At 44.1% G+C, this 27,432-nt stretch overlaps 2 protein-coding genes and 1 long non-coding RNA gene across 3 annotated transcripts; 1 reads left to right on the plus strand and 2 right to left on the minus strand.

Annotated features, from left to right (window-relative positions):
• Positions 1-1,826: 1,826 nt before the first annotated feature.
• LOC106610067 (uncharacterized) lies at positions 1,827-17,756 on the minus strand. The gene is made up of 7 exons (XM_014209200.3): positions 15,651-17,756; positions 15,182-15,312; positions 14,820-14,984; positions 8,655-8,816; positions 8,156-8,267; positions 7,805-7,926; positions 1,827-3,479 (listed from the first exon to the last, which is right to left on the minus strand). Exons 1-7 carry the CDS (start codon positions 15,913-15,915, stop codon positions 2,550-2,552), a joined length of 1,887 nt encoding a protein of 628 aa, XP_014064675.3. The 5' UTR covers positions 15,916-17,756; the 3' UTR covers positions 1,827-2,549.
• Positions 17,757-18,288: 532 nt separating this feature from the next.
• LOC145850384 (uncharacterized) lies at positions 18,289-23,405 on the minus strand. Its single transcript, XM_082978206.1, has 6 exons — positions 23,123-23,405; positions 22,608-22,738; positions 22,198-22,389; positions 20,239-20,391; positions 19,780-19,891; positions 18,289-19,637 (listed from the first exon to the last, which is right to left on the minus strand). Exons 1-6 carry the CDS (start codon positions 23,403-23,405, stop codon positions 18,670-18,672), a joined length of 1,839 nt encoding a protein of 612 aa, XP_082834332.1. The 3' UTR covers positions 18,289-18,669.
• LOC106610151 (uncharacterized) lies at positions 23,286-27,432 on the plus strand. The gene is made up of 3 exons (XR_001329853.3): positions 23,286-23,480; positions 24,587-24,709; positions 26,652-27,432. It is a non-coding gene; the product is annotated as an uncharacterized LOC106610151 (long non-coding RNA).

The following is a 27,432-nucleotide window of genomic DNA, read 5'->3' on the forward strand; positions in this document are numbered from 1 at the left end:
CAATCTTGGTTTCATCAGACCAGAGACCATCTTGTTTCTCATGGTCTGAGAGTCTTTAGGTGCCTTTGCAGAAACATCAAGGATGATCAATGGAAACAGGATTTATCTGAGCTCAATTTCTAGTCCCATAGGAAAGGGTCTGAATACTTATGTAAATAAGGTATGTTTTTTTATTTGTAATAAATTAACAAAAATGTCCAAATACCTGTTTTCACTTCGTCATTATTGTGTGTAGATTGCTGAGGAATGTTTTATTTAATCCATTTTAGAATAAGGCTGTAACGTAACAAAATGTGGAAAAAGTCAAGGGGTCTGAATACTTTCTAAATGCACTGTATTTGCCCATATTAAGCACACGTTTTAAAATCAGCAAGGGATTCCTGCATAGCTACAAAGTTTGACTATAGTTTTGACACAGCCAGATCAACAGTTGGGGCAATAGCATAAACAATAGTATCACCTGCATATAGATGAAGTTTACAATTTTTAACAGATTGCCCAATGGTGTTTATATAAATAGTGACGAGAACAGGTCCCAAAATCGACTCCTGTGGTACACCTTATGTACCTCAAGAAATCCAGACTTAACCCGATCAATCATGATTGCCTGAGTTCTGTCACTAAGATAATCATGAAACCATGAACAGGCGTCAGAGCTCAGGCCTATCGAGATCAACTCATTCAATAAAATGGCATGATCATCAGCATCAAAAGCTTTTGACAGGTCCACAACAAAGCAGCACATTTCATTTTAGTGTCTGAAGCATTGACAAGATCATTAACAACTAAAGTGGTTGCTGTAATAGTGCTCTGCCCAGGCCTAAACCCTGATTGGTTTACATTCAAAATACATTTCTCAGATAGAAAATAGCAAAGTTGTACATTTACCAAGGATTCAAGAATCTTAGCTAGACAAGGAAGCTTGAAATGGGGTGATATTAAGATAACTACTATCCTGGCCTTATGGAGAGGCAGCACAAGAGCTGATTTCCATACTTGTGTAATATTTCCTGATAAACGTTAAATAAAAACTGTGGGTTATTGAGCTAACAATGCTGGGCGCTGCAAACCTAACTAGACCTGGATCCAATTGGTTGGTCCATGTGGATTTCTTGTTGTCTATTGCCAGCAAAGCATCCAGGACTTATTTTTCTATAAATAGCCTAAAAGAAAAGCTTTGACTATCCTTTCCCTGTTCATTCAGCAAGTTTCCCCTATCAGCATTCAGCCCAATATTATTGTGAATAGGCTTAGAAGTTATTTCAAATAGTTAGCACGCTGAAATCAAATTGTGATTAAATGCAACAATGGCACTTTTTACTCCATACATTTTCCTTGACACCCAAAAGTACATTTTGAATGCTTAGCAAGACAGGAAAATAGTCAGTCAAATTCACACACTTATCAACAGAACATCCCTGGTCATCCCTACTGCCTCATCTGGTGGACTCACTAAACACACATGGTTCGTTTGTAAATTATGTCTGAATGTTTGTGTTCCCGTGGCTTTCCGTAAATAAAAAAGAAAATTGTGCCATCTGTTTTGCTTAATATAAGGAATTTGAAATGATTTATACTATTACTTTTGATACTTAAGTATATTTTCTAAACCAAATACCTTTATACTTTTACTCAAGTAGAATTTTACTGGGTGACTTTTACTTGAGTCATTTCCTATTAACCCAACTTTACTTTTACTCAAGTATGATTGTTTGGTAATTTCTCCACCACTGAATACACATCAAATCTCCTATGATTTGGGGTTCAGCCTGGATATGTCATATGTTCCAAGAAGAACCCCAAAATGGCATCTTTGAAGCTGAGAGCAGATTTGTTTTGATCGAACAGTGTTAGCATATGTAACTGTCCTTGTTCTAGCCTAGGTTTACAGTCACTAAAAACAGGTACTTACACAAGCACGTTTCATATATATTTTTTTATTATTATAATTTATTGAACTAGGCAAGTCAGTTAAGAACAAATTCTTATTTACAATGACGGCCTACCCCGGTCAAACCCGGACAACGCTGGGCCAATTGTGCGCCGCCCTATGGGACTCCCAATCACGGCCGGATGTGAAACAGCCTGGATATGTCATATGTTCTAAGAAGAACCCCAAAATGCCCGGACCCCCCAAGAGGCCGGGCCTTCCCCTGAAAAAAGACACGCGGGACACGGAGGGGCAGGGGTGAGCCCCAGTCCAATAGGTCCCCCTCAGCTGGCCCTATTGTCTCCCCCTCGGCAGAGGAAGAGACCCCGCAGCCCCCACAGCAGTTCCAGCTCCGAGAGCAAGTGACATCAACGATCTCCTCCCGAGGCTGCCCATTGGTTCTCTCATGTATGTAACTAACACTTCCTGCCAGTCTTTCACAGTTGACTTCACGTTTCCTTCAGGCAACTTCAACACGTTGCTTCAGAACATATGACATGTTAATAAAGGGTATGTGGTTAACTACCTTCTTATCCCAAGACACTTCACATGATAACTATAATATGTCAGCTGAAGAATAATTCCCAGACATCCCCTGTGTACACCTCAAACCACACTGCTACAAATGTTTCCCGTTGTGGACACTCTTATGTCTGGTAAGGTTAGTCAGGAAGGAGAAGCTCTTGTAACATAGTTTGCACTTGAAGGGCCTCTCCTTGGTGTGAACGGTCTGGTGCTCCTTCAAATAGTTTGCCCTAGCGAAGCACTTCCCACACGTGGGGCAGGAGTAGGGCTTGTCGACGTCGGTACTAATGCTCGGCCTCTCACGTTGTGACCCAATGACACCAGAGGAGATAGGAGCTACCGCCCTCAGGTGGTTAGTCTTTGAGCTCCGTCCTCGACCTCTAGCCATTGTTTGGGTGTTGTTGAGATTGTTTGCCGTGTTATAGGCTAGGTACCTCTTGTGATGAACGCCCATCCTGACCCTGTCTGTATTTGTGGGGTAACCATTACCAGGAAGGCTAGACCCAGGTCCAGGCTGTCTATGAACCCAGTCACCATGCATTAGATGAGACCCTGAAGTAGAAGACAGACTTGCTGATAGACTACCACCAGGGGCATCTCCCACTGCTCTCTGTGAAGGCTGAAGCCCAGGATAACCTGCTCTGTTCATCATGGATACAGTGGTGTTTGTATCATAGGAACAGGAGGGTCTATCTCTACTAGCCCCAGGCCCTGCTTCATCCCTGCACTGAGACTGTGAAGAGAGGGGTCTGGGCTGCAGACTGGATCCCTGACTGGAGCCTCTGTCTATCTGATGACCACCAGGACTGAGGTTGTTCAGTCCACCTGCCCACTGGTTGTGTTCTGTGTGATGGTGGAGTCTCTGTCCTTCGTGGTTGGGTCCTGGTTCCGACTCAAGAAGGAACCGTGACGGCTCCTGATCCAGTGTCCTGATCCGGGGCCAGGGTTTGTGACCAGCCACCTCAGAGATCCAGTCTCTCCCGCCAGCAACACCAGAAATCAGCAGGTCCTCATGGACTGCAGACTGTAAACACAAATTGAACAGAAGAGCATACAAAGATTTATATAACAAACTCTTTGCTGTACACACAGAAACATGACATATAAAAATGTTAACCACAGTCAAGCCCATCTCTAACACTGTGATTCAAGTACCTAACAATATGGAGTGATTGGAGTTTATTATTTTATTGTGTGTTGATTTGGTAATTGGTATTTAATTATGATCCCCATTAGCTGTTGCAAAAGCAGCAGCTACTCTTCCTGGGGTCCACACAAAACATGTAAAAATGACTTTTATTTTTACAAAAGGCACATATAAGCCTACATATCAATACAGAAACACAAACTATCTAGGTCAAATACGGGAGAGGCGTTATGCCATGAGGTGTTGCTTTATCTGTTTTTTGAAACCAGGTTTGCTGTTCACTTGAGCAATATGAGATGGAACGGAGTTCCATGTAATAATGGCTCTATATAATACCATACACTTTCTTGAATTTGTTCTGGGGACTGTGAAAAGCCCCTGATGGCATGTCTGGTGTGGTAAGTGTATGTGTCAGAGCTGTGTGTAAGTTGACTATGCAAACTATTTGGGATTCATCAGAATACATGGACACACATGCTTTGTTTAATGCCAGTGGCAGATCACTGGTAAAAATAGAAAAGAGTAGAGGGCCTAGAGAGCTCCCCTGCGGTACACCACACTTTACATGTTTGACATTAGAGAAGCTTTCATTAAAGAAAAACCTTTGATTTCTATTAGATAGATAGCTCTGAATCCACAATATGGCAGTGATTGAAAAGCCATAACATATGTTTTTCAACAACAGCTTTTGGTCAATAATATCAAAGGCTGCACTGAAATCTAACAGTACAGCTTCCACAATCTTCTTTTTATCAATTTCTTTCAACCAATCATCAGTCATTTGTGTCAGTGCAGTACATGTTGAATGCCCTCCTCTATAAGCATGCTGAAAGTCGGTTTTTAATTTGTTTAAAGATAAATAGCATTGTATTTGGTCAAACACAATGTCTTCCAACAGTTTGCTAAGAGCTGGCAGAAAGCTTATAGGTCTACTGTTAGAACCAGTAAAGGCCGCTTTACCACTCTTGGGTAACGGAATTACTTTGGCTTCCCTCCAGGCCTGAGGACAAAGACTTTCCTCTAGGCTTAAAGATATGACAGATAGCTGACTCCATAGCCACTCCTACCATCCTCAATAGTTTTACATCTAAGTTGTCTATGCCAGGAGGTTTGTCATTAATGATCGATAACAATCATTTTTCCACCTCTCCCACACTAACTTCAGAAAATTCAAACTTGCAATGGTTTTTTTATTATTCGTTTTTTGATGCATGAATACGATGGCTCACTGTTCGTTGTTGGCATTTCCTGCCTAAGTTCACCCACTTTGCCAATTAAGTAATCTTTTAAATAATTGGCAACATCAAATGGTTGTATGAATAAGCCATCTGTTTCGATGAAAGATGGAGTTTAATTCGTCTTCCTGCCCATAATTTTATTTAAAGTACTCACGTTTTTTTCCCATAATTCTTTAAATCATTGATCTTGGCTTCATAATAAAGTTTCTTCTTCTTTTTGTCACATAATTTCTCAATTTGCAGTAAGTCAGCCAGTCACATGTGCAGCCAGACTTATTAGCCACTCCTTTTGCCCCATCTCTATCAACCAAACAGTTTTCAATTTCTCATCAATCCATGGAGCCTAAACAGATCTAACAGTCAGTTTTTTAACAGGTGCATGTTTATCAATAAGTGGAAGAAGCAATTCATAAATTCATCAAGTGCAGCGTCTGGATGCTCCTTATTAATCACATCAGACCAACAAATATTTGTAACATCATCCACATAAGAGTCACAGCACAATCTTTTGTATGATCTCTTATATACTATTTGAGGCCCAGCTTTTGGAACTACAGCTTTAGAACAAAGTTCTACAGTATTAGTAATGTTAGGTTACAGTAAGAAGCTTCCTCTTGAGCAGACAGCTTACTGAAAACCAGTCAATATTAAGGTCCCCAATAAAGCAGACCTCTCTATTTACATCATACACTATCAAGCATTTCACACACATTATTTAGATACTGACTGTTAGCACTTGGTGGCCTATACCAACACACCAAACATTCAAGAACTAAGTATAATGTTTTGGGTTGACTGAAATACAGGAAACGTAGTTATTTTTGTATCATTGCAGGGACTAAGTCAGCACAGAGTCAATTTTGTATTTAAGATCGACCAAATGGTCATACACTCACATTGCGTGAAGTACAGTACTTTTATTGTACAACACAATATGTGACAAGTAGAATAACGTTTCTGACTATGGTAACACTTTACAATTTCTGTAAACCTGGTCCCCTCGATTTGAAAAAGGTTCAACACTACACATCTTCACTACTTCCTGTCAAGTAAACATGAATTAAGGCACTATAATTTCCTCATTATCAAACACCAGCATCAAACCACAGAAGTTTTTCACTTTTCATCAGTGAAGCATTTTGCAGACACATCACACAAACCATCACCATATCATCTACACTGCCTCATCATACTCATTCTTTCCTCAGTTCACCTCACCCAGTTCCCTACTACATCCAAAACCAACAGAATGAACTACAAACAAACTAGTATTACATTACACAAAGGCCGTGTACACTTTCTGCTGGTGTATCCTGAGTTTGATCCTCTCGGAGAAACTCTTCCAGCAGTGAGTACAAGCAAACAGCCATTATTCCGTGTGGACCTTCAGGTGCATCTTCAGATGGTGCTGGTGAGAGAACCTCTACTCACATTGGGGGCAGCTGTAGGGTTTCTCCCATGTGGACCCTCTGGTGCCTCTTGAGGCTGGACGAGTGGGAAAAACAGGCCCAGCACAGGTGGTTTCACCCATATGTGATTCCTTTGGTGATCTCCACCTGTTAAGGTAAACTTAAGGCTTTCCCACAAAACAAACACTGCCACCATTCTTATTCCCACCGTATCTGCTGATAGCGTTACAATTACTGTCATTTGTAGCTATTTAATGTTGAGGCACTGGCATTGTGTGAGGTGTGGTTTAACAGTAATGTCTGTCTTGTCGCAGGGTTCATGTTCCAGTTGATAGATCCGATAGAAGGCTTGCCTGGCTTCTCAGACTCCTTGCTCCGGCCAAACTATTCCACGCCCACTGACATAATTTTCTTCTCCACAATGAGTACCTCCCCGACCCTTCACCAAATGCTAACACATTCGGGCCCGTCTGATTGGTCCAGAAACCTATGGGTTGGGCCAGAGCCACAACACATGTGGGTAAAGCGGAGGTTTGAAAATTCTTCATTGGCTTTCATACTCTAAACCCTAAACTTCAACTAAATATTTTAATAAATAATGTGGAAAGTTGAGGTGAATAAACTGCTTGGAGTAACCCTGGATCTGCAGGTTGAATGTGGTGAGATTGATACTGTAGTTTGTTTAGGTGATTTTACAGCCAACTAGCTACTTTACATAATGGTATTGTATTTGGTATTATTGTGTGTAGCTATGTTTGCTAGCCAGCCAGCCAATAGAAAGAGCATTGCATTGTGTAGCGGACTTGAGCTGCAACTGATTTCCACAACGATTTCCTTCATAAATACAAATACAAAATACTTTGGTTAGAGACGAGACAATCGCTGATGACTTTGTTTTGTACAATGCCCCTCGTCACCACAAACGACTTCAATGATGGGAGTCTCAGACTAAAGTATATAGCGAATGACAATGAAGCTAAAGCATTTGGTGTGAGTCATCAGGCTAATAGAAGGCAGGCTAAAGGCTGTTAGGGGGTTAACCTGAAGCGCCATCAGTTTCTGTGAATCACAACTATAGGAGCAGGACGGAGCATCACTAGCCGAGTCTGTGTCTGTTCTTTCCATCCCCGTAGACAAAATGGTCGCAGCCAGTCTGTTGTCATGGAGATGTTGTTTTGTGTTTGACTGTCTGTTTCTGGTTGTGGTTAACATTGTTGTTCCCCAGCCCAGTTTTACCTTTTTATATATATTTTTTCTTTGTGATATCCAATTGGTAGTTACAGTCTTGTCCCATCGCTGCAACTCCCGTATGGACTTTGGGGAGTCGAAGGTCGAGAGCCGTGCGTCCTCCAAAACATGACCCCACCAAGCTGCACTGCTTCTTGACACAATGCCCGCTTAACCCAGAAGCCAGCCGCACCAATGTGTCGGAGGAAACACCATACACCTGGCGACCGTATCAGCGTGCATTGCGCCCAGCCCGCCACAGGAGTCGCTAGAGCGCGATGGGACGCCCCCCCCCCCAAGAGTTGAGGACACTTTCCCATCCACTGACCTCCACCAAGTCGCCTCTGGTTGTGGCCTGTTCAGTGATGATGTCCCCTGGGCCCTTGGCTGCATCCGTCTGGGAATCCAAGATGGCTGCCCAGTCTCCTTTATTAGCCTCTAGCCAACCACCTGCAGGAAGTGGTTACAAAATAGACTTTACAAACATGGCAGAGAACTCTACATATGGAGTTTTGTTTGTCTATAACCTGGTGAAGTTCATACATTATAATGTGTGTTTTTGTATGTAAACATAAATTGTAAAGATTTAATTTCATGAATGAAGAAAAACAGCCAAGATAATCCCTATTCCCATTGAAGATCTATTACTGTATAAAGGCTATATGTATTTCTCCCATACCTTGCTCCCCCATCTTTAGTCCACTCAGCAGATCAATGCTCTCTGGTTCATCTTCTATTGTCTCCTCTTTGACTAGCAGCAGATCAGGCTTCCCATCCTCCATGTCTACTGACTGTAAGAGATACAGAGTGAGAGGATGTTGGATCAAGAAATCTGATATGAGCACCCTGCTATGGAGCATCTTCTGATTGGGCAATGAGGGATTGCTATGAGTACTATGTAAACATGTTATTTGATACTATGCACACGTTAGTTGATTTGATTGACACTTGACACTCTTTAATGGTTTGATAAGTGTGGGATCATGCCTTTAAATTAACACAAAATGTATCAAGACCTGGGCCCGTATCCACGTCGAGTATCAGGTCTATCAGACTACCTGTCTATATAGTCTTATTCATTATGATCTAAAAGGCAAAACTGATCCTAGATCAGCACTCCTACTCAGAGAGGCTTTGTGGATACGGCTCCTAATACCACAGTAGTTCAGTGTGCTCACCTCAGTGAGACTGTGTGTGGTCCTGTGCTGCTCAGCTGATTCTTCTGTAGGTTCAGGAGGAGGTGTAGTCTGGTTGTCCTCCATGACCATGGTCCCCTCAGGGTTCCCCAGACCCTCCTCATACCCCTCCTCCTTCACCAGCAGCACCTCTGGACCCTCCTCCTCTTGGAAGAGACAGGTGATACAGATTACACAGACATACACTCCCTCAGAGTGTTTATCCATCCTCACTACATTTGATTCCTACACTGTAGTTACAGAATGACTTAATCGTTGTTAAAGTCATCATGGTGGACATGATTGATTGATTTTATTTGTCAGTAAAAAAATACACATACACATCAAAATCTTTGTACACTAATATATATATATATATATATATATATATATATATATATAAAAAAAGATTTTGGTTTATTATTTTTTTCTCTGAAATATAACATTTACTTAAGTATTCAGACCCTTTACGCAGTACTTAGTCGAAGCACCTTTGGCAGCGATTACAGCCTGGAGTCTTCTTGGGTATGAAGCTACAAGCTTGGCACACCTGTATTTGGGGAGTTTCTCCTATTTTCTCTGCAGATCCTCTCAAGCTCTGTCAGGTTGAATGGGGAGCGTCGCTGCACAGCTATTTTCATGTTTGATCGGGTTCAAGTCCGGGCTCTGGCTGGGCCACTCAAGGACATTCAGAGACTTGTCCCAAAGCCACTCCTGCGTTGTCTTGGCTGTGTGCTTAGGACCATTGTCCTGTTGGAAGGTGAACCCCAGTCTGAGGTCCTGAGCCATCTGGAGGTTTTCATCAAGGATCTCTCTGTACTTTGCTCCGTTCATCTTTCCCTCGATCCTGACAAGTTTCCCAGTCCCTGCCGCTGAACAACATCTTCACAGCATGTTGCCACCACCATGCTTCACCGTAGGGACGGTGCCAGGTTTCCTCCAGACGTGACGCTTGGCATTCAGGCATAAGAGTTCAATCTTGGTTGCATCAGACCAGACAATCTTGTTTCTCATAGAGTCTTTTGGGTGCTTTTTGGCAAACTACAAGCGGGCTGACATGTGCCTGCTTTACTGAGGACCGGCTTCCGTCTGGCTACTCTTCCATAAAGGCCTGATTGGTGAAGTGCTGCAGAGATGGTCCTTCTGGAAGGTTCTCCCATCTCCACAGAGTGACCACTCAGAGTGACCATTGGGATCTTGGTCACCTCCCTGACCAAGGCCCTTCTCCCCTGATTGCTCAGTTTGGCCGGGCGGCTAGCTCTTGGAAGAGTCTTGGGGGTTCCAAACTTTTTCCATTAAAGAATGATGGGGGGCACTGTGTTCTTGGGGACCTTCAATGGTTGGGTTCCATGGCCGAGCAGCCACACACAAGCCTAAGATCACTATGTGCAATGCCAAGCGTCGGCTGGAGTGATGTAAAGCTCGCCGCCATTGGACTCTGGAGCAGCGGAAACGGTCTGGGGCTGTTTTTCATGGTTCAGGCTAGGCCCCTTAGTTCCAGTGAAGGGAAATCTAAACGCTACAGCATAGCCATTCTGTGCTTCCAACTTTGTGGCAACAGTTTGGGGAAGGACTTTTCCTGTTTCAGCATGACAATGCTCCAGTGCACAAAGCGAGGTCCATACAGAAATGGTTTGTCGAGATCGGTGTGGAAGAACTTGACTGGTGTGGAAGAACTTGACTGGCCTGCACAGAGCCCTGACCTCAACCTCATTGAACACCTGTGGGATTAATTGGAATGGCGACTGCAAGTCAGGCCTAATCGCACCAACATCAGTGCAAGACCTCACTAATGCTCGTGGCTGAATGGAAGCAAGTCCCCGCAGCAATGTTCCAACATCTAGTGGAAAGCCTTCCCAGAATAGCAGAAGCTGTTATAGCAGCGAAGTGGGGACTAACTCCATATTAATGCCCATGATTGTGGAATGAGATGTTCTAAAAATCTGCATGATAAACTACACTGTACAAAAATATAAAAGCAACATGTAACGTGTTGGTCCCATTATTCATGAGCTGAAATAAAGGATCCCAGAAATTGTCCATACGCACAAAAAGCTTATTTCCCTCAATTTTGTAGCACAAATTTGTTTACATCAATGTTAGTGAGCATTTCTCCTTTGCCAAGATAATCCATCCAACTGACATGTGTTGCATAGAACATAGGTGCACCTTGTGCTGGTGAAAAGAAAAGGCTACTCTAAAATGTGCAGTTGTCAGACAACATAATGCCACAGATGCCACATGTTTTGTGGGAGCATGCAATTGGCATGCTGACTGCAGGCATGTCCACCAGAGCTGTTGCCAGAGAATTTAATGTTAATTTCTCTACCATAAGCCGCCTCCAATGTCGCTTTATAGAATTTGGCAGTACGTCCAACCGGCCTCATAACCTCAGACCATGTGTAACCACGCCAGCCCAGGACCTCCACTTCCGGCTTCTTCACCTTCGGCATCATCTGAGACCAGCCAACCGGACAGCTAATGAAACTTTGGGTTTGCACAACTGAAGAATTTCTGCACAAACTGTCTCCGGGAAGCTCATCTGCGTGCTCGTCGTCCTCACCGGGGTCTTGACCTGACTGCATGTTGCGTTTATATTTTTATTCAGTGTACAATGTTTTTCTCATAAAAAGTGTCTTGGGTAGTTGAATGGAAGTAATGAAATAGGCATTTCTGAACATCATATAGCAGAGTACAAACAATATGTAACAGTCGTTTTATGTCTGGATGCAAAAATATGCGATTAAATAGATTTCACCTGCATTCTAACGAAACAAACTGACATTTAATACATGGGTCCACTCAGGCGGCAGGTAGCCTTGTGGTTAGAGCGTTGAGCCAGTAACTGAAAGGTTGCTGGATCGAATCCCCGAGCTGACAAGGTAAAAATCTGTCATTCTGCCCCTGAGCAAGGCAGTTAACCCACTGTTCCCCGGGAGCCAAAGACCTGGATGTCAATTAAGGCAGCCCCCCGCACCTCTCTGATTCAGAGGGGTTGGGTTAAATGCGGAAGACACATTTCAGTTGAAGGCATTCAGTTGTATAACTGACTAGGTATCCCCCTTCCCCCTAGTCTAGAATGCAGGAAAATATGGGTCAGTTAAAGAGGATGATATGTTAAAACATAGTTATCTTATGTCACTATAAATCACATACAATTACTATATTCATCTGAACAACAGCATAGCCTTAATTAATATGCTTGTACTGAAGTGTTGATGAAATACGAACGCAATAATAGGTGTGTTGGATAAATGACCAGCTCTTGACACGCACCATTAATTCATTCTGAATCAAATTTATTTGATTTCATTCTTCATTAGTATAACCACAATGTTCAGTTGAAATGACAGATGCACTTGCATATGGATTTGGCCTAATTCACCATCTGAGGAAAAGGAAACTCCAAATGCATTAGCAAGAAAGCTAATAAAATATGCTGCTAGTTAGCAGTGTATTGGTTAATGTAACAGTTAACCCCTGTAAGTCTATGCCGTTGTTGGGGAAGGGTTCTAAGCTGACATGTGGAATTCTTTTAAGGTGGTCATACTATGGATAATTTAGCTATTAGATTCTGAATTTTAGGACCCCTTAAGGTATCAGAAAATAATATATTGAATTTGAATTTGGCCTTTACTACTATAGCCCAGAGAAATGCATTGAATAACATGTTCATAAACATTAAAAGACAGTGAAAAACAAAAATCATAAGAAACAAGGTTTTGAAGTGTCTGTCCTATATCTGGGAGATAAAAAAATGTATTTCCTGAGCTTTCTTAACACACATATTTAACCCCTTAGGCACAAAACTACCTTCACACTTTCATTATTTTTTTTAAACCCGTACCGGTTACCTTCAGACGGGTCCTGTGACAATTGTGGGGTCACATTTGTTTGTAGCCCAAACGGTTCGGACGCTCCAAACAGAAGTTGGCACATCAACGACACCATCATATTCGTGAGAGTCTCCACCTTCCCATAGACTGATCATAATAGTCTGTAGGTTAAAGGATGCTACAGACGTTTTTGTGAGAGGACCGATTTTCGGGATGTTTCATGGCCCCTCTAGCTCTGCCACCTTTCACTGCAGATGAGGAAGGGTGACATAGGCGAATGCGGTGGATTGAGACGCATCCAGTGCAAAAAAACATCTCTAGCTTAAATTGACAGATTTTGGTGGTCATTTTTTTTAATGCTACTTAGATTGACACACAAGTGCTCTAATCGACTCTTGGGGGAAATTTGATCATTCAAAGGCATGGTCCACACTAGAAAATTGGTCATAAGTGCTGAGAATAGAGACATTTTACTCCTACTCTAATGGGTAAAAAATAAAAGCCTCTTTAGTAATAAAGGTCCCACCTAGTCAACAGATAATTAGGAGACCTCATGAGCTGTCCTTACCAGTTAACCCCCTAGAGTCGATATCCGCGCCCCCCGCGGAAATGTAATTAGCATAATCAAAAATTTCCCCATCAAAATCTGTCTGTTTAAGCTGGAGATATTCGTTTTTTTTTGCATGGGCTGCGTCTCAATCGACTTGAGGGTTAGTTCATTTAATGTCCTCAAAACTTGCAGCTCACCCAATGATGTCTATAGGCAAATGCTATCACTGCAAATGGCAGATGTGCGCTTCCTGCGCAGCGCTTTGAATAGGCTACGTATATCTCAAAGCCATAGCCAACCAGATACTTTGGTTAAAAAACGCTGCTCCCGCGGTCCATGTTGAAAGTTGAGAAATAAATGTACTACCTACAAAAAGCTGAGACTCTCCTCTCTTCAACAGTCACAACAGTACACCTATTTGCTTTCAAAATGGTTATTTTCCCTCAAATGTTGCAATCGCAACGCATTTCTCTCTCCCTCTCCTCTCCCACTCACTCTGAGCGCGGAGAGTGCGCGAGCAGCGAGTCTATTTAACTATAAAAACGCGGAACTTGAAATTTTATGTCATGGTCAATACACCTGCGTTTTCAGAATGCAACACGTTTTAAAAAATGTTCTGCTATTGTGAACTCTGCAGATTATTCAAATGAAATCAAAGTCTTTGATGCAATGTTTTTGTGGCATTTATGTCAGAGTGATTCGAGGGACACTAGAGCGCTGAGTACCAGGCCATTAGCAACTTGACAGCCGTAGGAAGTTTGGTAGGCAATTAACACTCATCAGCGCCCTTCATTTACAGAGTGCAGTTTTGGAGTAGCCTAGATACCGTGACTCAGCGGTCACGTGGAATTTGACTGCGGTCCGCCGGTGTGGCGGTAACAAGATCCCCGTAACAGCCCTATGTTCTGGCGTTACAACCTCTCTCCCGTGTGGACCTTCAGGTGCATCGTCAGCTGGTGCTGGTGGGAGAACCTCTTCTCACACTGGGGCCAGCTGTAGAATCTCTCCCCTATGTGGACCCTCTGGTGCCTCTTCAGGTTGCAAGCCTGGGCAAAGCACATGTGACACTGAGTACAAATGCAGGATTTCTCCCCTGTGTGGACCCTTTGGTGAATCTCCACCTTCTGGGGGCAGCTGAAGCCTTTGTTACAGAACATGCAGAGGAACCGTTTCTCTTTACTATTGCCTGATGTCGCTCCCCCTCCCTGAGCCTGGGCTCTAGTCCTGTCGTTTGAGTTCAATACCTGATCAAAAAGGACACGGACGTGTGAATCGGAAGGCCCCATCGACGTGGACACTGGGGCACGATCACTGAGCATGTGTAAAGCGACATTTGTATTTGTCTCTAAGCTTTCCCTGTAATCCCAGAAGTCACTGGTGTTGACCTGCGAGTGTCCTCCTAAGTTAGACTCTGCATTCCATGTCAGAGGAGCGTGGCCCTCCACTTTCAGTCACCTTATCGACAACCAGGCCCTCTCCTTTCTTATCTAGGCACCCTTCAGAATATACACTACTAATGTAACGGTTCCAGTTCCCTCTCAATGGATTAGTCTGTATATCTAAAGCCACAGGCATGTCAGCAGGTATCATCTCTGTCTCTGTAGCATATGAACAGGACAGATCATTTACAGTCAGTAACGAGTCACCTAAATCCCGATGGGACAGAACCGCGCTCGGACTACTGCAAAGTAAATACTCTGAGCGGGGAGCAGGAGGATAGCCCAGTTGCCTCAGCCCCGTTATAGTCTCTGTCTTGATGACGGCGTTCAGCGTTCCACTGACCTCCGTGATGCTGTGTCGAGTCCTGGGCAGTGCTGGGATGGTGACGGGGTCTTCTGTGGCTACAGAGGGCTCTCCAGTCTGGATATCTCTGCAGTACCGTGGGTCCTCCTCTCCTGCAGACTTCTCCTGCGTGACCCCAGGACCTGCAGCCTCTGCATCTGTAGACTGACACAAGAAGAAAGGTTATTATCAGTACATGAGTTGAATTGGATAACAATGTTGTATGGAAGTCTCACAAGTTCCACTATGGCAGATATACGAGGATGTACAAGTAAGCAAGTAAATTGCTGAGGGGAGCCTTTCTGAAATAAACAAGCCACATTTAATGTACTGTAATTTATATGTTACACTATGACACTAACCTCTATCACCATAACATGCTGGGTAGAGGTTCCACTCCCCTCATCAACAGTGATTGGTTGGTCATCTCTCCATGTATTGCGTCCCGCTGGCTTCACAAAACTTCTGTTGCCTCCATTGAGATGTCCTTCACCTGAGAGAGTGATTGGGGGAAAATAAGTGGTTAGGTTAGGTACTGTGTTGTCAACGCTCAACACTATACTGTAAAGTAAAGTATTTGACACTGTCTACAATTGGCAAGGATATAAGGTAACATGTCACACAACTATTCATAGATAGATTGTTTTCAATGAGTAAGTGATAGGAAATGCAGTAAGTCAAGAATATGATAGTGTCTTTGTGCAAGATTGCTAAGTAATCAGGGGAATTATTGCATACAATCCAAAACCTGACCAAGACCCAACTCTGGTTAACCATACAATATGTGCTTAACACATGCGCAGAGGGGAACGGGCCTACTGCAAATTGTACCTCTTTCCATTCCTCTGTATCGGTCGAGGATCTTGACACTACTGGGACGACTGGCAAGTGCGCGATCCCGTGACACCTTCAGTTCTAGTAGCTGTAGTTTCCTCCGCAAAGCCCTGTTTTCTTTCTGGCTTTGAGAAATTTCCAAACGAAACACTGCATAGTCGTCGTCTACGAGTTTACAGATTTCTGCCACGGCTGCATTCGCTAGCACCTCCATTACGGAGGCCATTTGAGTGTGAAAAACCATTACGTTACAGTTAGCCATTCTTAGCGGTTAGCATTACCTAGATAACATCTATCAACCAAGTCTTGTCTCCAACGTGAATTAAACACTACATGGAGGAAGTATGTGATATTTTGAGTTCCAGGGTTTTAATTTACGTCTAAATAAAAACAAAACGCAAACGTAACTGTTCTTGGTCACTGTTCATTTCCGTTTACTACTTTGTGTGAATTTCCGGCAGACGAGACGATGTGTTGCCCATTGCTGCCTTTCACAGGTCGGAATGCGGATTGCACATTTTGGTCACTAAAAAGTTAAATAGTAATGGACCAACCCTGCACCTATGCACTATCCCCCAAAACCACCACCCCATCCCACTACTTTGACCCTGAACGATCCTACACCAGGCCTGGCAGGATCGAACCCCTTCTCTCAAAACTCCCTATAGAGCTACAGCACTAAAATCTCTCACACCCAAATATTTCTCTGCTGCTGCGACTATCACATGTATCTAATGTGATTTCTGCTCCATCGGTGCAGTTTGAACACCATGGCCATAAACGCAAGAAATCCAACCTTAGTAAAACTCATCCTCTCTGGATCTCTCTCTCTCAGGCCTACTCACTGGGGGGCTCCCAGTCGAATCCCTCACCCTTGGGCTATTGAAGCGTTATGGGTTCTAGGTGCGCAACGATTACCCGCTCAGATCAGAGAGAAGGCAGAGCGCCCATTAAGTTTGAATAACTGGGCCTGCTTGGAGCATATGTGATCACATTATTATAGGATGACTTGGGAGAATGATGATCCGCAACAGAGGCTGGCATTGAAGAGGTGGCATGTTTCACCAGCGCTGCTCTCCACATCACTCAAGTGTTGGCAGTCTGCGCCGGCCAAGTGATGGCTGTGTTGGTCATGACGCAGACACACCTCTGGCTCTCCATGACTTCCATCAAGGAGACAGACAAGACCCCTTTGCTCAATGCAACCATCTCTGAAAAGGGCCTCTTCGGAGACACCATGAGAAAGACAGCGGGGCGTCTCGTGAAGTTAGGGGAGGAAAAGAAGCAGATGCCTCTTTCCTGTGGTGCGTCGGCTCCCAAACAGCCGACCTGCGCCGAAAGCGTGGCGAGCAGGTCCAAGAAGCTCCTAGCTCCCCTGTGGAAGCCCCGGTCGCTGCAACAGCGCCGCCGGCCGCCCAGCAGCCTCTCTTGAAGCCTAGATGGGTGCCTATGCCAACCTGTCAGAACGCTCTCGGAAGCGCCGCCAAACCTGATTGGCGGAAAAGTGACCTGAATACAAACCTTTTAAAAGAGAAACAGATAACTTGTATATCTTCCTGTTGTGGACATTCCTGTCTAAGGCTACTTAGGAAGGAAAAGCTTGTAACATAGTTTGCACTTAAATGGCCTTTCCTTGGTATGAACGGTCTGGTGCTTCTTCAAATTGTTTGCGTTGGCGAACCGGTTCCCACATGTAGGGCAAGCGTACGACTTGTCGCCATCCGTCCTAACACTCGCCCTCCCACGTTGTGACCCAATGACACTAGAGGAGGTAGAAGCAGGAGCCACCACCCTCAGGTGGTTAGTCTTACAACTCCCTCCTTGACCTCTAGCCGTTGTTGGGATTGTGTGCTGTGTTATAGGCTAGGCACCTCTTGTGGTGAAAGCCCATCCTGACCCATCTATGAACCCAGTCACCAGGAATTAGACGAAATCCTGAGGGAGAAGACAGACTTCCTGTTAGACTCCCACCAGGGGCTTTCCCACCTCTCCCAGTGAAGGCTGAAGCCCAGTGTGACCTGCTCCATCCCTGCACTGAGACTGTGAAGACAAGGGTCTGGGCTGCAGACTGGATCCATGACTGGAGCCTCGGTCTCTCTGATGACCACCAGGACTGAGGTTGTTCAGCCCACCTGTCCACTGGTTGTGGTAGAGTCTCTGTCCCTCATGGTTCGGTCCTGGTTCCGATTCGGGAAGGAAAAGCGATGGCTACTGATCCATGGTCCTGATCCGGGACAGAATATGTGACCAGCCATCTCAGAGGTCCAGTCTCTCCAGCCAGCAACACTGGATATCAGCAGGCCTTGATGGACTGCAGACTGGAAACAAAGATTGTACAGAAAAGAATAAAGGTTTAATATAAGAAACGCTTTGCTGTTCACACAGAAACATGACTTGAAAAATGTTAACCAGTCAAGCCCATCTCTAACACTGTGATTCAAGTACCTAACAATATGGAGCCATTGGAGTTTATTATTAAAAAAAATCCATGTTGGTTGATTCAAGAATTAAGTATAATGTTTTGGTTTGACTGAGATAAGGGAAACTCAGTCCCTTGCAACAACAATAACCAAGTCAGTCAGCATATACTCAATTTTATATTTAATTTCAATAAAATGGTCATACACTCACATAGTGAAGTACAGAACTTTTATTGCACAAAACGATACGTGACAAGTAGAATAACTTTGTTAACACTTGACCTTTTCTGTAAATCTGCCACCCTTGCTTTGATAAATTATTTTATAATACTTTGCAAAAGGTTCATTACATTAAAACAGCTTCACTATTTTATATAAAGTAAACATGAATCAAGGCACTATCCTTACCTCACTATAAAACACCAGCATCAACCTAAAGGGACTAAGTTGGTCACTCTTCATCAGTGAAGCATGTTTACAGACACCATCATCTACTCTGCCTCATCATACTTATTCTTTTGTCAGTTCCCTACTACATCCAAAACCAACAGAATTGACTACAAACTAACTAGTACTACATTACATGTCACTATACTCTATACATGGGCCATGTGCATTTTCTGCTGGTGTATCCTGAGGTAGCTACTCTCTGAGAACCTCTTCCCACAGTGTGTACAGGCGAATGGCCTCTCTCCCGTGTGCATCTTCAGGTGCATCTTCAGCTGGTGCTTGTGGGAGAACCTCTTCTCACACTGGGGGCAGTTGTAGGGTTTCTCCCCTGTGTGGACCCTCTGGTGCCTCTTCAGCTTGGACGAGTGGGAGAAACTGGCCTGGCACAGGTGGCAGCCGAACGGTTTCTTCTCCGTGTGTATCCTCTGGTGGATCTCCACCTGTTTGGGGAAACTGAAGGCTTTCCCACAGAATGAACACAGGAAGTGCTTCTTTTTGCCACCGGAGCTACTGACAGCGTTACTACTACTGTCATTTGTCAATGGACTTGTGTAGCCATTTGGTGTTGAGGCACTGGCTTGGTCTGATGTCTGGTTTAACATTAGGAGAGTGTGAGGAGGACGAAGGCCAGGGAGTGTCTGTGTTGTCACAGGGTCCATGTTCCAGTTGATAGATCCTATAGAAGGCAGGCTGAAGGCAGCACCTGTTAGGGGGTTAACCTGAGGTGCCATCAGTCTCTCTGAATCACAACTATAGGAGCAGGACGGAGCATCGCTAGCCGAGACTGTGCCTGTTCGTTCCTGCTGCATACGAACCTGGCCTCCACGTCCCCGCAGACCAAATCTACACCTCGCCCTGGTCTCAGCCATTCTGTTGTCTTGGAGACTAAATTCAGTTGTTGTTTTGTGTTCAACTGTCTGTTTCTGGTTGTGGTAAACATTGTTGTTCCCCAGCCCAGAGTTGAGGACGCTGTCCCATCCACTGACCTCCACTATGTCACCTCTAGTCCTGACCTGCTCAGTGATGATGTCCCCTTGGCCCTTGTCTGCACCCATCTGGGATTGGGAATCCAAGATGGCCACCCAGTCTCCACTGTTAGCCTCCAGCCAACAACCTGCAGGAAGACTTTAGACTTTAAAACGGCAGAAAACTCTACATATGGAGTTTTTTTTGTCCATTACCTGGTGAAGTTGATACATTATGTGTTTTTGTATGTAAACATAAGTTGCTGTAGGCTATATGTATTGCTCCCTTACCTTGCTCCCCCATCTTTAATCCAGTCAGCAGATCAATGCTCTCTGGTCTGTCTTCTATTGTCTCCTCTTTGACCAGCAGCAGATCAGGCTTCCCATCCTCCATGTCTACTGACTGTAAGAGATACAGAGTGAGAGGATGTTGGATCTGATATAAGCACCCTTCTATGGAGAATCTTCTGATTGGGCAATGAGAGATTGCTATGAGTACTATACACTATTTAATGGTGTGATAATTGAAAGGCATGGTCCCACACTTAAGACAAAATTCATCAAGACCTGGGGCCGTATCCACAAAGAGTAGAAGTGCTGATAGAGGATCAGGTCCCCACCTGTCTACATGGTCTCATTATTATATAAAATGGTAAACAGATCTTAGATCAGCACTCCTACTTTGGAGAGACTTTGTGGATACAGACCCTGACTGAATACCATTCAGACAGTAGTTCACAGTGGTCTCACCTCAGTGAAACTGTGTGTGGTCCTGTGATGCTCAGCTGGTTCCTCTGTGGGTTCAGGAGGAGGTGTAGTCTGGTTGTCCTCCATCACCATGGTCCCCTCAGGGTTCCCCAGACCCTCCTCCTTTACCAGCAGCACCTCCAGACCCTCCTCCTCCTGGAAAAGAGAGTTGTTACAGATTACACAGACATTCACTCCCTCAGGTACGTACACACCGATAATAAACACACTTTTAACATGGAGTGTTTATCCATCCCCAATACATTTGAGTCCTATACTGTAGTTACAGAATGACTTCATTGTTGTTAAACCCATCATGGCGGACATAAATATGTTGTGGGTAAAGACGTGTCAGCTATGATAAATCAAATCATCAGACAAACCTGACTAAACTAGTTTTACGTGTACAGTAGGTGTTTGTTAGTGTGTGGGTATGTGTAGGTATATTTAGTAAGTGTATAATGGTTAGAACGTGCTGTAAGGTGTATGCAGAATAGGGTGAAATCAGATGGATGTATACTAAAGAAGAGTTTCAATGAAAGTCTTAGAATGAAAAGTAAAATGTTGGTGTTTATTAAACATAAACAAGTTATAAATACGCCATATGAAAACCACACATACATGTCTCAACTAAAAATCAGCATTAACTTGATAAACTGCAATAATATTCTCAGGAAAACTGTCTTCGGGGAGAAAAATTAAGTAGTTTCATGGAAGTAATAAAATGGCCATTTGTGAACATCATATAGCCTACACAGGACAAACAATAGGCAACAGACTTTAGGCTTATATATGCCTTATAAATCACACGTCTGGATGGAAAATGTTTACCCAGGAATATTCAACAATGAAATCTGTTACTCTCATTATTCCAAATTCATCTGTGGATCTTTTCTACTGACAACAATGAAAATAAATCTTTGTCTTTAATGCAGGGTTTGTCTAAACGTCAGAAGCGATCGAGTGGAATGTTTACTTCCTATGTTATAGAGTGGAATGTTTTTTCTGCTGGTGTATCCTGAGGTAGCTCCTTTCTGAGAACCTCTTCCTGCAGTGCGTACAGGTGAACGGCCTCTCTCCCGTGTGGACCTTCATGTGCATCTTCAGGTTGCCAGACTGGGCGAAACGCATGTCACACTGTGGGCAGCTGTAGGGTTTCTCCCCTGTGTGGACCCTCTGGTGCCTCTTCAGGTTGCCAGCCTCAGCGAATCGCATGTGACACTGGGAGCAGCTGAATGGTTTCTCCCCTGTGTGGACCCTCTGGTGGATCTCCACCTTCTGGATGCAGCTGAAGCCTTTGTTACAGAACATGCAGAGGAACCGTTTCACTTTACTACCGCCTGATTTTGGTCCCCCTCCCTGAGCCTTTGCCCTTTGGTCGTTTGAGTTCAATACCTGATCGGAAGGCCCAATCGACGTGTTCACTGGGTCTCGATCCCTGAGTGTGTGTAAAGGGGAGTGGGTCGTGACATCTGGATTTGTCTCTAAGCTTTCCCTGTAATCTAAGAAATCTCTGCCTTGTGAGTGTCTTTCTCCTAAGTGAGTCTTATTCCATATCAGAGGAGCATCGCCCTCAACCTTCACAGTCACCTCATCTACGACAATAACCTCCTCTTTCTTATCTAGGCACCCTTCAGCGTATAGACTATTACTGTACTGGTTCCAGTCCCCTCTAGACAGATCAGTCTGTGTCTCTAAACCCAATGGCATATTGCCAGGGTCCATCTCTGTAGTGTAAGAACAAGACGGATAATTGACAGTCTCTGACACGTCACCTGAGTCCCGATGGGAATGAACCGTCCTCGGGCTACCATAAAGAAAATACTCTGAGCCGGGAGCAGGAGGACATCCCAGTGGCCCCAGTCTCTCTGGGTCTGACCTGTGGTCAGATCCTGTGTGTAAGAGCCTTTGTGTTACAGTTAAAGTCTCTGACTTGAGGATGGCGTTCAGCGTTCCACTGACCTCCGTGATGCTGCATCGGGTCCTGTGCTGGGGCGCCGTGGTGTTGGCGAGGTCTGCTGTGGCTACAGGGGATGCCACTCCAGCCGCTGCTCCAGTCTGGATGTCTCTGCAGTGTTGTGGGTAGTCTCCTTCAGTCCTCTCCTGCTTGACCAGAGACGATCCTCCAGGACCTGCCGCCTCTGCATCTGCAGACTGACAAGAAGACACTAGGTTATTATCGGTACATTAGTTTAATTGGATAACAATCAGGGAATATAATAACAATGTCGTAGGGAAGTCTCACGAGCTCCAATATGGCAGATAATTAAGGATGACCATGTAAGCATATTAATGGCTAAGGGGAGCCTTTCTGAAATAAATGAGCCACATTCTATGTACTTTCATTTTGAATGTTACACTATAACACTAACCTCTATCACAATAACGTGCTGGGTTGAGGTTCCACTCCCCTCATCAACAGTGATTGGTTGGTCACCTCTCCATGTATTGTGTCCCGCTGGCTTCACAAAGCTCCTGTGGCCTCCAGTGAAATGTCCTTCACCTGAGAGAGTGATTGGGGGGAAAGTGGTGGTTAGGTTAGCTACTGTCAATGCTCAACGCTATATTATACACTATTGACGCTGTCTATAATTGGCAAGATGTAAGGTAACACTTCTTAAATTACAGATATACCATTTATTGATCAATGCAATGTACTCCATGTATTCACATTGTTTTCATTGAGTAGATAATAGGAAATTCAGTAAATAAAGAATCTGGTTAGAATATGATAGTCTTTGCACAAGTGCTTGCTATCCAAAAATTGACCAAGACCTAATTCTGGTTAACACATCTGAACACGTGCAGAAGGTAACGGAGCGACAGGCACTGAGCTATTAGATGAACAGCGACAGGTCGCCCAGCCTCAGCCTTCTGGGAAATGTACCTCTTGCCATTCCTCTGTATCGGTCGACGACCTTGACACTACTGGGACGACTGGCGGGGACGCGCTCTCGTATTGTCCTCTCTGCGCGCTCCCGTGCCACCTTCAAGTCCATTAGTTGTAGTTTCCTCCGCAATCCCCTGTTTTCTTTCTGGCTTTGGGAAATTTCCAAACGAAACACTGCATAGTCGTCGTCTACGAGTTTACAGATCTCTGCCACGGCTGCATTCGCTAGCACCTCCATGATGGAGGCTATTTGAGTGTGGAAAACCATACAGTTAGCCATTGTTAGCAACTAACTAGCGTTACGTAGCTCTATCAACCAAGTCCTGTCTCCAACGTGAATTAAAGACCACCTGTGGTAAGTATGTAATGCTGTACAGTTAAATGAGTCATATTTTGAGTTCCATGGTGTTAATAAACGTCTAAATTACAACAATAAAAACGCTAACGTGGAAATGGAAAAAATGCAAAATTACTGTTCACTTCCGTTTCTACTTCTTCTTTGGTATCATGGTGTACGCACATTGTTTGTGCATGCCGCCACCTACTGTGTGATCTGTGACGTTACATTTTGCGATAAAAAAATAAAAAACGGGCAAAAAAGGAGGAGAAAAAAACACCACCAACTAACACTATTTCATAACACAAATAAACATCACCACCCAATTCCACTACTTTAACTGTTTGGGTTGATGGGACTCTTTCGTTCAGCATACCTTGTAACTCATCTCCAGTAAAACCTGGTACATCCAAGTACTTATCGTAGCAGCTGCCACCACAACATATATTTTCTGTGATTTACATTCCATTTCTGCAGTACAGTTAATAACCATGGCAATGAATGCTAAGAAGCCAATCTTACTGAAGCATACATTCGTATCACTCTATTGGCCAAGGCCCTTGACCCATTATGCTCTGCTCTCCCTGGCAACCTCAACCTGTCTCTTGCACCGGGCACTTCTGATCCCCAGCAACATGGGCACCCCCACAATTTACACAATGTTTTTTTCCACCTATACTACACATTCCTTTGTCCCATGCCCTCCTGCACACTTTTCACATTTTGGAATCTCCCTCCTACAACATGACCATAAGCTTGGCTTCTGAAACACCTTAGTGGGTTCGACACAAAAGCTCTCACGGGATAACTGACATATCCCAACCTGACTATCAGGAAAAGACTGCTTCAAAACTCAAAAAGGACAGACACTTTCTAATCAGTTTCACGACGCTCGCCACCGGGTCTGCTTCGCACCGAAACGGCGAGCGTCACAGACACAGGGAACATTCCATTTTAGTTGCTCAACCTCAACACTTAACAGCAACCCAGTAATCACTCCTTTCAAAGGCAAGTCACAGGTCTTTTCCCTAGGCACATAACGCAAAGAAACACAGACAGAAGAAACACAGAAAATCATCACAAGTCCATTTCGAGCTACCAACACCAATTTATTTTCTACCCAGCCCGAGACTACATATGAATCAGCCAAAAGGCAGGGATCCACTTTCTCCAAAAATGTCACTCCCACTGCACCCAAATCATCCTTTGCTTGGACTTGGAGGTCTTCACCACACCTGCCACCAGAGGTAATTCATCCTCACACTCGTCAGATAAAATTCCTGAGCCATCAGACAGCAGAATACGGTTTGTACTTGGAACCATTCTTCCTCCACACACATCTTCCCATTGCACTTCGCTCTTCTACTTCTTCTTTGCTATCCATGACCAAGTCTTTCCGTTTACCACGCTCATGCCGCGCCTAAATCCGCTGTACTGCTTGCAGCAGACACACTGATGGCCTTTGTCCAATACCCACCTTCTGTTCCTTATCCCAATTTATCTCTGGCCTCTCCATGCTCCCAAAACTTGCCACAGTCGTCAGTCAGGTTTCCTCCTCATCATCCATCTTAATTTGTTCTTCTTCTGTGGGTTTTATGGCGGATTACATCCCAAAAAGGTGTATTGCCGCCACCAACTGGACGGGGTTGAAAAAACAATGTAAATAGTAAATTCATATGTGGCGTAGACAAACTTAATCCACACAACTAAAAATAATACATTTACAATACTCCCAATTATTCTGTCCTTCAAAGCTCTATATCTCCCTTCTTAGGAGATATAGATGCATAGATATAGATGCAATACTCGATGCAACTCCTCCGCTGAGAAGTCTTCCAGTCCCAGGAACCAAAATACAAGTCTGTATCATGTGAGAATGTGAGCATACCGCATACCTAGATGCTCAACTGAGGGACTTAGTAATACATAAATAAAACTCTTACCCCAGGACACTTCACAGGATGATAATAAGATAATCAGCTAAAGAATCGTTCCCCTGCATACATCTCAAGCCACAATCTCTCCCTGTTGTGGACACTCATATGTCTGATAAGGTAACTCAGGAAAGATAAGCTATTGTAACACAGCTTACACTTGAAGGGCCTCTCCTTGATGTGAATGGTGTGGTGCTTCGTCACATAGTTCGCCTTAGAAAAGTGCTTTCCACACGTGGGGCAGTCGTACGGCTTGTCTGCGTCCGTCCTAACGCTCGCCCTCCCACTTTGTGACCCAATGACACTAGAGGAGGTAGAAACAGGAGCCAACACCCTAACTAAGGTGGTTAGTCTTTGAGCTCCCTCCTCTAGCCATTGTTTGGATTGTGTGCTGTGTTCACCACTTCTCGTGGTGACACCCATCTGTATTGGTGGGGTAACCCTGAGGTAACTGAGAAAGGCTAGACCCAGGTACAGGCTTTCTATGAACCCAGTCACCAGGCATTAGACAAGACCCTGGAGAAGGAGAAGACAGACTTCCTGTTAGACTCCCACCAGGGGGGTTCCCCACCACTCTCTGTGAAGGCTGAAGCCCAGGGTGACCTGCTCTGTTCATCATGGATACTGTGGTGTTTGTATGTTCGTATCATAGGAACAGGAGGGACTATTTCTAGCGAACTGTTACTGTAGGACCTAAGCCTTCAGAGGGACCAAAAACCTTCCATAAGCCTACATTGTATCTTCTGTAGCCGGACCATTCAATTTATAGCGAAGGAGGAGCAATGCATTTTGGTGACATTATGAATGAATCAAACAGCCCTGGCTGCGCTTCGGGCTTACACAGAGACAGAACCAGCACAGACACAAATGTAACACACAGCATAAAATAATGCAACCAGCAAAACAAAAACCACTGTTTACACAACCTACTGTAGCCTAACACCACTATCACACCATCACCAACAGCGACAACAACAGTGACACATCAAAGGTGACAGGCTCGTGGTGCTGAAAGGACAGCGACCGTAATACATGCGCACTCCATGGCTAAAAGAGAGCGCAGTTTTGGTCAAACACATAGACACGGCAGATAGACAGCATCAAATAGTGTCAAAGAATAAGCAGCCTATTCACAAAACCATTCAAATCAATCTATATATCCTCTCTGAAGGCTTAGAAGGCCTTCAAGGTTCGCCACTGGTTCCCAGGATGACATGCTCTGTTCATCATGGATACTGTGGTGTTTGTATCATAGGAACAGGAGGGTCTATCTCTATCAGCCCCAGGCCCCGCTCCATCCCTGCACTGAGACTGTGAAGAGAAGGGTCTGTGCTGCAGACTGGATCCCTGACTGGAGCCTCTGTCCCTCTGATGATGACCAAGACTGAAGATGTTCAGTCTACGTGTCCACTGGTTGTGTTCTGTGTGGTGGTGGTGGAGAGTCTCTGTATCTCATAGTTTGGTCCTGGTTCCGAGTCGGGAAGGAACAGCGACGACTCCTGATCCATGGTCCTGATCCGGGGCCATGGTTTGTCACCAGCCGCTTCAGAGATCCTGTCACTGCCCTAAAAACAAATTGTACAGAAGAGCATATAAAGGTTTCTAAGTCTTTGCTGAACATGACATTATAAAATGTTAACCAGTCAAGCCCATCTCTAACAATGTGATTAAAGTTCCTAACAATATGGAATCATTGGTGTTTATTATAAAAATATCCATATGTGTTGATTCAGGAATTAAGTATGTTTTGGTTCGACTGAGATAAGGGAAATTCAGTACCTGCAATGATACAAAAATAATCAAGTCAGTCAGAACAGACAATTTTGTATTTAATTTGAACAAAATGGTCATACATTCACGTAACCTGGTGTACAGTACTTTTATTGTACAAAACAATACATAAGTAGTAACTTTTCTCAGTATGGTAACACTTGACCTTTTAGGTAAATCTCACTTTGATGAAAAACATTTTAGAATAGTTTTTGAAAAGATTCAACATTACACACCTTCACTACTTTATGTCAAGTAAACATGAA

This window comes from Salmo salar, chromosome 08 (assembly GCF_965601325.2).
Source record: "Salmo salar chromosome 08, fSalSal1, whole genome shotgun sequence".
Taxonomy (NCBI): Eukaryota; Metazoa; Chordata; class Actinopteri; order Salmoniformes; family Salmonidae; genus Salmo; species Salmo salar.

What these genes read in the sequence shown, in the direction of transcription:
- LOC106610067 (XM_014209200.3), bottom strand. Translation starts at nt 15,915, where the DNA reads ATGGCTAACTGTAACGTAATGGTTTTTCACACTCAAATGGCCTCCGTA. An exon ending in CCACACACAGTCTCACTGAG is followed by an intron (nt 8,268 to 8,654) that starts GTGAGCACACTG and finishes TATCTCTTACAG; the next exon opens with TCAGTAGACATGGAGGATGG. An exon ending in ACTAAAGATGGGGGAGCAAG is followed by an intron (nt 7,927 to 8,155) that starts GTATGGGAGAAA and finishes CACTTCCTGCAG; the next exon opens with GTGGTTGGCTAGAGGCTAAT.
- LOC145850384 (XM_082978206.1), bottom strand. Translation starts at nt 23,405, where the DNA reads ATGGCTAACTGTATGGTTTTCCACACTCAAATAGCCTCCATCATGGAG. An exon ending in AGCACGTTATTGTGATAGAG is followed by an intron (nt 22,390 to 22,607) that starts GTTAGTGTTATA and finishes TCTTCTTGTCAG; the next exon opens with TCTGCAGATGCAGAGGCGGC. An exon ending in ATTAAAGATGGGGGAGCAAG is followed by an intron (nt 19,638 to 19,779) that starts GTAAGGGAGCAA and finishes GTCTTCCTGCAG; the next exon opens with GTTGTTGGCTGGAGGCTAAC.